The sequence below is a fragment of the Microcaecilia unicolor genome, chromosome 9 (genome assembly GCF_901765095.1).
Source record: "Microcaecilia unicolor chromosome 9, aMicUni1.1, whole genome shotgun sequence".
In the NCBI taxonomy this organism is placed as follows: domain Eukaryota; kingdom Metazoa; phylum Chordata; class Amphibia; order Gymnophiona; family Siphonopidae; genus Microcaecilia; species Microcaecilia unicolor.
The window spans coordinates 96495978-96509018 of record NC_044039.1 but is presented as its reverse complement, the minus strand read 5'-3'; the positions used below and the strand labels follow the sequence as shown (position 1 = coordinate 96509018).

Here is a 13041-nt window from a genome sequence, read left to right as displayed (position 1 = left end):
TAGCTGCAGTGCTGAATATTCTCAGCATGTTTTTGGCGGTGAAAGGGAGTTTATATACATTTTTTACCTTTTTAATTTATTTTTTTAATGAGGCAACCCAAAAATAATAAAAATGAGCCCACAGAGACTTCACAGGACAGATTGAATAATCCTACTGCCACTTAAGCAAGAGTAATATAACTTTGACCTCAAAGGCCAAATACTACATATGACCTTTCATCTCTAGTACCACCGGAATATCACTGCTTTCATTCCCTAGCTGAGAATGTAACTCTGAATCCCCAAGTCATAGTAACATAGTAAATGTCAGCAGAAAGACCTACATGGTCTATCCAGTCTGCTCAACAAGGAGGCCAGTGTTGAATCCAGAATTCTACACAGGTTCCATTTCTTCATGATTATGAGCAAGCTATTATTCCTCTCCAGAGATGTCCATTTTTAGACACAGTCACCCTAGGCTGGCTCACTGAAATTTCTGTCCATGTACCCCGGAAAGCAGCATTCTTTTCTTGCCCTATATTCAAATGAAATACCTACAGGAAGATTTATCATGCTTCTGGTGACCTAGAATTTGTGCAGCACTTTTAATTTCAGTGATCTACCGTTCTTGTTTACTCTTTGTAATACATTTGTTGGAAATTTAAGAAAGCAAGTCTTCTCATATTGATGTTGATTGGGTTTAACTTGCTGCCTAGCAACAGAGCCAGTACATTTTCTGAGGACAGTGCACCTTTTACAGGTGTTCTCTGAGAACAGCAGAGCACCAATCCTAACAAAGCTTTTCTTCCTCCTCAATGAGTTGGCTATCCTTATAGCTGCAAATGGAATTGATGTGATCCTGTGTGATGTACTGACACAAAAACTCAGAGCTCTTGAGAATGCTTAAAAATTGTTACAGTGCCCTATTCTTGGGCTTCATAAGATGACATTGCGCACTTGCTGACTTTAGAGGATGCTTACTGCAGGTAAGCAATTGTGCTGTAGAGTGGGGTCATTGCTGGATCCACCAAGTACATTAAGGCATCATCCACTTACAAAGAACTGGAGTGTTTTTCACCATTCATAATTATTCTTTGTTGTGTATCCTATTCTGTTTATTGTAAGCCACATTGAACTCAAACTTGTTTGGGTTAATGTGGGATATAAATTTCACAAATAAATAAACTAAATAAATAAATAAATCTTCTGGATAGTTGTTGCTTTCTATATTGTAGCTGTGGATAGGTAATAGGGAATAGAAGAGGACATAGCTGGCTACTTTTACATATTTACTTTGACCGTAAGAAGGTGGCTGAGGTCTATCCTTTCACCTTTACAGTAGAGGAAAGGGTGAAATACAGTGCTTTGATCCAACAATCAAAATTTCCAAATTTACATAACATGTTGGCCATTTCATATTATTGAAAGTGTTCTGTACGTCAAGGGTGAAAATGTATATATGGCACCAATTGTTAGGTGCTATGGGGGAGATTCTATATATGCTGCCTAAACATCTGTGTGAAAGATAGTGCTGACTAAGCATATTCTGTAAGTGGTGCCTAGATTTAGGCGTGGTATATAGAATATGCTTAGTTGATATTACAGCGCCTAAAACTACGCGCCTCCATTTACACCAGCGAAAATGTGGCATAAACACTGGTGTGTAGATTTACGCGCACTGGGCCATATTCTATAATTATGTGCGTAAATTTTGGAATGCACATAGAGCGCCCATTTCCCCGCCCATATCCATGCCCCTTTTTGCCTTCATGCATTAGAATTTAGGCACAGTACAATATATTTTATGCTGCTTAGCCTAGAAATAAGCAGTGAATTTTCCCCAAGTCCACCTTAATAATGGCTTAAAGTTTACTATGGGAGTCACTAACATCCACCCCAAGGAACCTGTCAGCCTTCCTGTAGGATCACCCCCTCCCCTACTCGACCTACTGTGTAATGCATTCCTGGTCTCTAAGGGTTCTGGGGCAGGAGGTATGCTGGAAATTATCACTAAGGACAAGCATGTCTAGTATGTCTTGTGTAACTTAGAGAAATGGCAGGGAACTGAGAATGATATATATCCTTAGCCTGCCTATTCCTCATGACTGAAACTCAACCACTTTCCACGTCCAGAGGTGGAAATATCTGGAATAAGGAGTGGAATGCTGAATTTGAGAGTATGAGAGAGTCTAGCATGGTTAATGCAAACCCCAACATCTCTACTCATGAGCTTGAAGATGTTCAGAATTACCCAGTCTGCACTGATCAAGCTCTTTTAGGAGAGCATATGGACAGTAGTCTTTCCATAGAGTGAAGAGTTTTATTGAATTATTCCCTTAGGTGCAGTAAGTTCTTGAGAGGATGAGGCCTTAAAGTATATTTGAATATATAGAAAGAGCAGTTTTATGACCAAAGTAGGACTGATATTGAACTCCACCAGCCCATTGACTGATTAGCCCAAGAAAGGGAAGCCAGAGACTCAGTTGCAGATTGGTGTTTCATTTGTTTTCTAGTAAATATAACTATTAGCATTATTACTGTAATCCTGTTGCTAGAATATTTACTACAATGTATCTCTGTTTCTTGTTTGCATTGATGGTATCCCTTCCCCCAGAAGGAGAAAATACTAAAAATTCTTAGGTTCTGTTATTTTAAGCAACCTTGAATAGTTCTGATTTCTGTGTAAAGCGTACCCTGACCGCTAGTAGCACTCTAGTCACTTGTATGCCATCTTATTTCTGTGTGCTCAAAGGTGCAACTAACCTTTATGTTCTGAAGGATTCCGAAACTCTCTCCTTCTCTTTTGTGCTCTACTATCTAGGTGTAGTTCGTATCCCTAATCCTTCTACTATCAACCTTACCTCATCACTTATTGCAGCTTTATCTCAGGAAAATCATAGTTTGAGACAAGCAGTCATCCAGAATCGTCTAGTAATTGATTACTTACTTCTTAGAACTAACTACCGCTGCAAGATTGATCTATGGTAAATCGAAGTTCGTCAGCTCCAGACCACTACGAGAAAAACTGCACTGGCTACCTATCAAGGAACGTATAACATTCCAAATTTGCGCCCTGGTGCACAAAATCCTTCACGGCAAAGCTCCAGCTTATATGGATAACCTTATCCTCTTGCCACCAAGGAACTTGAGCAAATCTTCCTGATCCTATTTACATCTCCACTACCCCTCGTGCAATGGCCTCAAGTATAAAACCAGCCACGCATCTACCTTTCCCTACATCAGTGCATGTTTGTGGAATGGTTTACCAAACTCAGTAAAAGCTACCTCTGAACAACAGGCTTTCAGAATCTCCCTGAAGACCGCTTTATTCAGGACAGCTTACACTGCAGCTCCGCACTGCCTTTATGTTTTCTGACCCATTATGTGATGCGACCATACTGCATTCCATACCTCCTTTCTCACTTCTCTCCCTCTGTCTCTCCCCACCAACTACCTCGCCCTTAATGTGTCTGTTTGTCTATTACTAGATTGAAGTGTCCTTTTTATACTGCTGTTAGCCTTTTGAACTAATGTAAGCCACATTGAGCCTGCCCATGGGCGGGAAAGTGTGGGATATAAATGCCTAAATAAATAAATAACCATGGGTGTGGGGAATTTGAAGGAATGTGTTGTTTTAACTTGATTGATAAAAGTGTTTTAAGTGAGCAAAAATTGAAAATTCCTAAGAAATTTATCCTTGGTCATTCAACACTCCATTACAGGTGGCAGTTAGCTACATGACTTTACTGATTGGCTTACTGGCTGGTTATCAAATATCAGATGGCTCTGTACAGCGATAAACATTTTTGGAATTGCTGTGGCCCTAATCATTAGTTGTTGTTGCTCTATGTGGCAGATGACTCGAAGCTTATTATCCAAGCCTAGTGTTAAAATGCTGGTACAACAGACCATTATGGAAGGATCACACACTCCTTCCCAAATTGAATTGGGCTGCTTGGCACAAATTTGTGATGCCGTATGTGATCAAAGGGGAGAAACTGATGCTATTGAGAACATCTATGAGAACAGTGCCCCCAGAAGGGAGTAAAGAGTTAGATATTAGAAGGGAAAATAGGATGAAAATATGAACACATGCTTTCTTGCTGAACCAACAGATTAAGCTTGCTTACAAGCTCATTTTCAAAGCACTTAGCCTCCCAAAGTTCCATAGAAACCTATGGAACTTAGCCTCCCAAAGTGCTTTGAAAATATGCCTCTTAGTAATTTAAGTTTAAGCTTAACAAGGAAAAAATGCATTGCCTCATTCTCTCCTCCCAGTTCAAAAAGTCTATACCGGGCACGGTTGCTGCGCTGGACTTCTCCATCCCTATTGCAGCAAGCTTGAACCTACTTGGGGTCACTGTGGATTCCCACTTGACTCTCGACCTTCAAGTTTTGACAATAACGAAGCGGATGTTTCTTTCCATGAGGTCCCTGAAGCATATCAAGCAGTTCCTACCATTTGACCTATTCAGGACTCTAATCCACTCCCTCGTCTTGAGCCATTTTGACTACTGCAATGGAATTTACACTGGCTGCAGAGAACACACCATTAAGAAACTCCAGACAGCGCTGAACACCGCAGTGAGGCTACTATTTGGCAAATCTTGGTTTGAGGCAGCAGAACCCCTACGTGAGAAGCACCACTAGCTCCCGATTAAAGAACGTATTGAATTCAAGATCTGTGCTCTTACCCACAAGATTGTATACGGGGATGCTCCTGCTTATATATACAACCTGATCGACCTCCCTCCCAGAAATTCCGTGAAGTCGTCCCGCACCTATCTCAACCTCCACTTTCCTAACTGCAGAAACTTACGATACAAACTACTCTTCGCCTCCTCTTTTTGCTTATGTGTCCTCGCTACTGGAATGCTCTACCATCACCATTAAGAGAGACAGCCGACCATAGTCTGTTCAAGAAGTCCCTTAAGACCTACCTATGTGATTGATCTTACTGTTCTGCTGCTTGATTACCTGCAATTCCTAATTCTTCCTCCTGTTGGTTCCCTCCCTTCCCCTCCTCTACCTTGTTTTCTGATTTGTACTACAATTATTATGTTGTTCTTTTCACCAAATGTTGTAAGCCACATAGAGCCTGCCCTAGTGGGATTATGTGGGATATAAATGTTCGCAATAAATAAATAAATAAATAAATAAATAAATAAATATCCTGTCCAGATGCTGAAATTGTCACTAAGAACAAGTATGTCTAGCATGTCTTGTGTAAGTTAGAGAAAGAATAGGGAAATGAGAATGATATACATCTTTTGCCTGCATATTTCAGGACCCCTGAACATGCAGCTGAAAATAATGTACGCTAGTTGCAAAAAGAGTTCCTTATTCTTTTAATAACTAGATTCTTGAATTGCTCATAGTTGTTGAACTTTGCCCTGAATCCCTACTGACCTACTGATGATAGCAGAATATAACCTAAACCTATGCTTATCTATTGCTTGTGTCTCATGATTTATGATGTAAACCTGTTGACCTGTTATTCTATGACCCTGATGGCGAACCTATGACACGCGTGACACGCAGCCGCATGTGGCCGCATACAGGGAAGCAGCGGCGTTCCTTGCTGACACCCGGGGCGGATCGCCGATGCGCCCCCCCCCCCAGGTGCAGCACAACCTCCCCCCCCTGGCGAAATCACCCCCCCCCCCGGTGCATGTTTACCCGCTGGGGGGGTGCCGTGTGCGCTCCGATTGGCTCCCTCCGAGTCCTCCGTTGTTCCCTCCCTGCTGCTCCCTCTGCCCCGGCTCCTGCACGGCTGTTAGGGGATCTTTGACCTCACTTCCGGCCGGCGGAGCAGAGAGCAGCGGAATGCCGTGGGGGACGCATCTCTGGGGGCCCTGTGATCGCCATTACCAGCAACCACATAACCACAGCAACCATCATCCAATCTACTGTTCTGGGGTGTCGTGGATTTCTAATTGACCATCATTACTGAGATAGGTGAGGGGGAGGCTGGGAGAGGCGAGGGCATGTGCTATGGGTGCCGTTTCCCGCCATTAGAAATAGTGGCAGCCATCTTAATTTACATAAGGTGGTCAGTTAGGCTAGGTAACCCCTAATTGCCTGCAGGGCTAACAGGCTATCTATAATTCTATCTTCTGTCACTGCCACCCTGATGGAGAACCCAAAAAATAAAAAAACCAAGGTTAAGTAAAGGAAGTGGTAGTAGCAGTAGCTGACCCTTTCAAGAGACATGGACCGAGATGTATGGCATTATAGAAAAAAATGGCAGATCATTTTGCGTTCTATGTACTGAAACGGTAGTAAGCAGAACGTGGAATATAAATAGACATTTTGAAACTAATCATTCCCAGCTCTTGAAAAAAAGTGAGGATGAAAGGAAGGAATACATTTCCAGGCAGCTACACTTTTATAAGAGCCAATCTAATTCCATTCTTAAATTTGTAAAAGGTTCTGTTCTACAAATTTAACATCTGCAAGTTTGAGCATTGCTCACTCCATAGCTCAGCATGGAAAAGCACTCAGTGAGGGAGAATTTATTAAAGAAAGTCTCCTAAGATGTGCACCAGTTCTATTTCACGATATGCAGAATAAAGATGCAATTATTAAGAGAATATCTGAGTTACCACTCAGTAGAAATATCATAAAAGACCGAATAATGAGACTGAACACAAACGTACAACATCAATTAAAGAGAGACATAAGTAATTGTAAATATTTTTCGATCTCTCTTGATGAAACTACTGAGCCAAGGCAAAGTTCTTGAGCGCTTTGTGGAGTGCTTTGAAGAAATTAAGGTATTTCTTGAGGATAAGGATCTGGGAAACTTTCCTCAGCTCAATGATGATAAGTGGGTCAACACCCTGATGTTTTTTACAGATCTCTCTGTTCATATTAATGAACTGAACTTAAAGTTACAAGGTTTTGGCAAAAGTATTGACGTTATGTTTCGATACATAAAAGCTTTTGAAAGTAAACTTAAAATTTTCAAGCGAGATGTAGAAACTAAAACTTATAAGTATTTTCCTCGAGTAACAAAGTATTTTGAGAAGGCCAGTGCAGCTATACAAAATGAAATGGAACCCTTGCATATAAAGTACCAGCATGTTTTAGACTCATTACTTGACCAGTTCAGTGATAGATTTAATCAATTTAGAAACCTAGAACAGACCATGAAAATAATTAAGTATCCTGATGTAGTAGTCTACAGTAGTTTGGAATTAAATGGTTTCCAATGGATGCAAATTGATGATTTTGAGATGCAACTTGTAGAATTTCAAGACAGCATCTGGGCTCAGGTGTTTGTCGACTTGAGGTCAAAGCTTGAGAATCTGGAAAGGTGCCGCTTGGAGAATCAAGAGGAGTGCCACTACGAACAGGAAATTTGGAGTGCCTGGAACCGATTACCAGACACTTTTAGCACCCTGAAAAATATAGCAATGGCTTTACTCACAATTTTTCCCTCTACGTACTTTTGTGAAACCTTATTCTCAGCGTTAAATAATATCAAAACCAACAAAAGAAACAGATTGACAGATGGAGTTAGTAGTGCTTGCTTGGGCTTGAAGTGTACAAAATACCAACCTTCAATTGAAGATTTAGCCAATGAAATTCAGCAACAAAAAAGTCACTAATAGGCAGATTAGTTAAAGAATTCCCCCTCCCCCTCACTTATCTTAGTTCACGGCACCCCACACAAGTTAAATAATATCAAGACCAACAAAAGAAACCGACTGACAGATGAACAAAGAAGTCACTAAGCAGGTAAGTTAAATAATTAGTTTTTGGTTTATTAAATACAGTTATATATTACAATTATACATTTTTGTTATTTAAACTATAAATATCTCAAAATTATGGTTTTTTTCTCGAAGTGACACACCACCCGAGTTATGCTCGGTTTTTTGGAGAATTTTGACACACCAAGCTCAAAAGATTGCCCATCACTGTTCTATGACTTAATGCATTTCTAATAAAAAGAGTGAAGGTGCTTGAGTAGGGTGAGACAGTCCTGGTAAAGATCCACTGTGATTACATGGAACCTGTGACTCTCTCCCAAAGGCCTTTTCTATATACTGTCTATAACCTTTATTGTCTGTGAGTTTTCTTTCCCTTGACCTCTCCCAGAGAAAGGAGAAAAGAGTGGGGTAGGTAATCTGCCCAGGTGGGTGTCTCAAGCAAACAGTACTAATATATGTAGACAGCCTAAAACCTAGATGTGTATGCACTATTTTCACCCAGAATAACTCTTGAAAGTTTGTTAAAAAAATGTATGTGCTCATTTTAAAGCACGCAAGCTTGCAAAGTTAGAGGGGCATTTTTGATATGACATCTGTATCCGACTTTGGACCTTTTGCTGAAAATGTCCAAAAATCAAGTAGTGATAGCGACCGTTTTCAAACCAGAAAAAGATCTTTTTTCTTTGAAAATTATCATTTCCTAGATGATGTGCTTAATATGTCTATCTTTTTGGACCATTTTCCAAAAAAAAAAAAAAAAAAACCCGTCCAAGTGAAAAATGCACAAAATCAATCTATTGGGACATAAGAGGAGCCAGCTTTCCTAGTAGACTGGCCACACAGGCATCCCAGAAGAGCAGTGGGGCACCCTAGGGGGCACTGTAGTGGACATCACATAAAAGGTCCTAGGTACACATCTCACTATCATCCTCATATATTGTATGGTAAGCCCTTCAAACCCCATGAAAAACCTATTATACCCAACTATACGCCTCTACAATAGCCCTTATAACTGCAGGTGTCACCTATATGTGGGTACAGTAGGTTTTGGTTTTTTTTGGGGGGGGGGGAGGGTTGATACTTTCCACCACAAGTGTAATAGTTAGAGTGGGTTATGGGCCTAGGTCACCCTCTCTACAGTGCACTGCACTCACCGCCAGGCTATTCTAGGAACCTGTTTGCTGCTCTAAAGGAGTAATGGGGTGTCATTCCTTTATTCCTGCAGTGGTCATCTGGTCACTTAGGGCACTTTTTTATGGCTTATCTATATAAATAATTCTCACCTCCAACGTTCTGAAACTTACTCTGTGGCAGGGAAACACAAGCCCTGTACTGTTGGTAGGCTAGGCTGTCAGCACCACTCACTCTCACTCATAGACCCGCCCTCAGCCACGCCCCATCCAGACATAATTCACAACCCCAACGTTCTAATGAAGCCTCCAACATTTCAACGTTCTAAATTTGTTGTTGTGTAGATCCCATGAGTGTCTGCCCCGCCCTCACGTCAAACGTGATGACGTTAGGGTGGAGCACAGATACTCAACGAATCAAGGAAGCCCATTGGTTAATCTCTGTTTCCACTCCCCAATGCAGCCGTCATTCCTATACACTCAAAACCAAACAAAATTGCCCCTGCACCCCATCCCCCGCCCACAGTCCCCCTCACCCACCCTCCCGCAGCTGCTCGCTCACCGTTCCGCCGCAACCCCTCTCCTCTCCGACTCTGGCCATGCAGCAGGACGATTACTACACACGAGTGGAAGTGACCCAATCAACCACACTGAAAGCAAGGAAGCCCATTGGTTAATCTCTGTTTCCACTCCCCAACACAGCCGTCATTCCCATACACTCAAAACCAAGCACACCTAGGAGCTGCTGATCCACATTGTCGTTTTTTTTTCTTCTTACATCTGAAACACGTCTGAAGCTGTTTCTACTGGATAAACTGCGCCTTAACAGGTTAAGGACCAAAAGGTTTTGTTTTTGTTTTCTTACTGCACACCTTTTTAATTTATTTGAAAGCTACCCATCTGTACATATGAATATCATGAAATCTAAATTAAATATCACTAAAACAGCTTTAAAAATTATTCTACCTGGTAGAAACACCAATTTTAAACTCTGTATTTTCACATCATTTGTCAACAATACAAAGTTTATCTAGGGTGCCCGTGGCTGCGTCAGCCCTGCCGTTGCCTGTCAATGTGTGTCACTGAAACAGTATGAGGGACCTCCAGCTGCCTGTGGGTCACGACAGGACTTAGATGCTGGACGCCAGAAGCAGCGTCTCCTTAGGTTGACAGCAAATAGCAACCCCCCCCCCCCCCACAAAGCACCTCGGAGGGAGGGAGAGAGGAAGGTAGGGGACAGGACCGTGGAACTGAGAGGGAGGGGGAGCGACCCTTGAACTGGTAGGGGGACCCTGGAACTGGGAGGGAGGGAGGGAAGGTGACCCTGGAACTGGGAGGGTGGGGACCCTGAAACTCTGAGGGAGGGTGGGGGACCCTGAAACTGGAAGGGACCTGGAACTCGGAGGGGGGGGGGGGATGACCCTGGAACTCAGAGGAAGGGGGGATGACCCTGGAACTCGGAGGGAGGGATGGAGGGGGGGGACTCTGGAACTGGGACGGAGCAGGGAGGGGCCCCTGGCACACACTCTGATTCTCACACACACACTCTGTCTCTCACGGACACACTCGCACCCAGTCTCACTCTTTCTCTGTCACATACACACATTCGCATATTCACTCTCTCTCACACAGTCAATCTCACACACACACTCTCTCAAACATACACACTCCAAGGAAAACCTTGCTAGCGCCCGTTTCATTTCTGTCAGAAACAGGCCTTTTTCACTAGTTCGTTAATAAAACAAGTCTAGACCAAAACATCCAACTTTTGGATGTTTATGTTTTGTTCCATTATGGCAGAAAAATGTCCAAGTGTTAGGAATGCCCAGGTCTCTCCCCTTACATGCTGCTGACATGCCCCCTTGTGATTTGAATGCACCTCTGATGGACTTCATAGAAAAACATCTAAAAATTGGTTTTGAAAAAAATGTCCAAATGCAGATTTAAGCTACTTTTTGGACGTTTTTCTCTTAATCTAATATAAAGGAATCGCATACAACTTGATTGTTGATCCTAATTTCCATATTGACCCATTATGTATATTTCTTTTTTCCTTTGGGTTGGAAAGAATAAACAGGATGTTGATTCATTTCAACTGTAATGCCCTCTTCTGAGGCAGATTATTATTAATCACTGGTAAAGGCTTGCATTAATATCTCCCTCCTCTGCTTTTGAGGTAACCAAGCAGACCTGTGCCTTTCAATAATAGTGGTCCAAGATTGATACGACTGTCTAGCTGTTGCCTGAAAGACTTTTATAGTGAGATTGTAGAGCTTCATAAAGTGAAATGATACAAGGTTATCTATAAGATTATAATACGTTTTGAAATAAAGAAATAAGCAGTTTTCTGGTAGAAAACAATGTTAGGAGGCAGAATTTCATAATTTGCAATGCCAAATTATTTGGTATTTGTGTATTTTTCAGGTCCAGTTACTGGTGTCTACTCAGGATGTAGATAACTACAAGCAAATCAAAGCGGATTTAGACCAGCTCCGACTGACAGTAGAAAAGTCTGAACTTTGGGTGGAAAAGAACAGCAACTATGAGAATGAAGAGATAGGTGAAAATCCATCAAAAGATGGTAAAGAACAGATTACTGAGGTAAGTTGAGACTTTTTATCCATGAGTACACTTTCAGAAATTAAAATATGCTATATCCAAGTTCATACAGATATACTAAAAACATATGTCTATAGCCGGAATATTTGAAATGAAATTGAAGCACTAATTCATAATGAGAGTTAGAGAGCTCAGCTTAAGCTGTCGCTGCCTCAAGGTCGTCCTTATAGATGGTCGTCCCTAGACTTGGTTGTTTCTGATTTTCGGCGATAATGGAAACCAAGGACGACCATCTCAGAAACGACCAAATGCAAGCTCTTTGGTCGTGGGAGGAGCCAGCATTTGTAGTGCACTGGTCCCCCTGACATGCCAGGACACCAACCAGGCATCCTAGGGGGCACAGCAGTGGACTTCAGAAATTGCTACCAGATACATAGCTCCCTTATCTTGTATTCTGAGCCCACCCCCAATACCCCCCAAGCCTACTACTACTACAAATCATTTCTACAGCGCTACCAGATGTACGCAGCGCTTTACAATTGAACATGAAGAAAAGACAGTCCCTGCTCAAAAGAGCTTACAATCTAAATCAGGACAGCCAGACAGACAGGGCAAATAAGGGAAAAGGGTAGGACAGACAGATAGGACACATAGGGAAACGGGAACTATTGAAGAGAGGAAGATAAGATAAGGGTTCAGAGTAGGAGACAAGTTAGGAATCGAAAGCAGCATCAAACATGTAGGCCTTTGGCCCGGATTTGAAGGCGGCCAGGGAAGGAGCCTGACGTAATGGCTCAGGAAGTCTATTCCAGGCATAAAGTGCGGCGAGATAAAAGGAACGGAGTTAGCGATGGAGGAGAAGGGTGCAATTAGGAGAGATTTGCCTAGTGAACGGAGTTCCTGGGAAGGAGTGTAGGGAGAGATGAGGGTGGAGAGGTAGTGAGGGGCAGCAGAGTGAATGCACTTATAGGTCAATAAGAGGAGCTTGAATATTCGGAATAATCTTCACTTTGCGCAATTTTTAAGCTATAGACACATATGTGACTCCTCACAAAAATATAAAAAAATCAGCCTGTCAATTAAAAGTTAAATTACAAGAAAGGGGTTACTCCTAGAAAATTGTTAAACATGCTTATAAGAGGGCGCTATTCAATCATCGAGAATTTTTATTGGAGCCAAAACAACAGAAATCGTTAAAACAAAATATTCCATGCATCATGCAATATATTTCTTTGTCACCAAAAATTATGAACATCATTTATAAACATTGGAATATTTTATCTACTACCCACAACTGTACACCACTGAAGGGGGACACCTAGATGTGGGTACAGTGGGTTTGTGGTGGGTTTTGGAGGGCTCACATTTACCACCACAAGTGTAAAAGGTGGGGGGGGGGGGGGGGGGGGGATGGGCCTGGGTCTGCCTGCCTGAAGTGCACTGCACCCACTAAAACTGCTCCAGGGACCTGCATACTGCTGTGATGGACCTGAGTATGACATTTGAGGCTAGCAGAAAATATTTTTAAAGAGTTTTTTTGAGGGTGGGAGGGGGTTAGTGACCACTGGGGGAGTAAGGGGAGGTCATCCTCGATTCTCTCCGGTGTTTGGGTATCTTTTTGTGGCTTGGTCGTAAGAAAAACACAACCAGGTAAA

At 42.1% G+C, this 13041-nt stretch overlaps 1 protein-coding gene across 2 annotated transcripts in view; it reads left to right on the top strand.

Moving 5' to 3' along the window:
- Positions 1 to 13041, top strand: part of LOC115477466 (inositol 1,4,5-trisphosphate receptor type 2) — an 801768-nt gene that overhangs the window by 365991 nt on the left and 422736 nt on the right. For both annotated transcript variants that reach the window (XM_030214365.1, XM_030214364.1), the window contains exon 25: positions 11252 to 11428. In XM_030214365.1, the coding sequence (XP_030070225.1) occupies positions 11252 to 11428 (177 nt within the window). The remainder of the gene's footprint in view (positions 1 to 11251; positions 11429 to 13041) is intronic.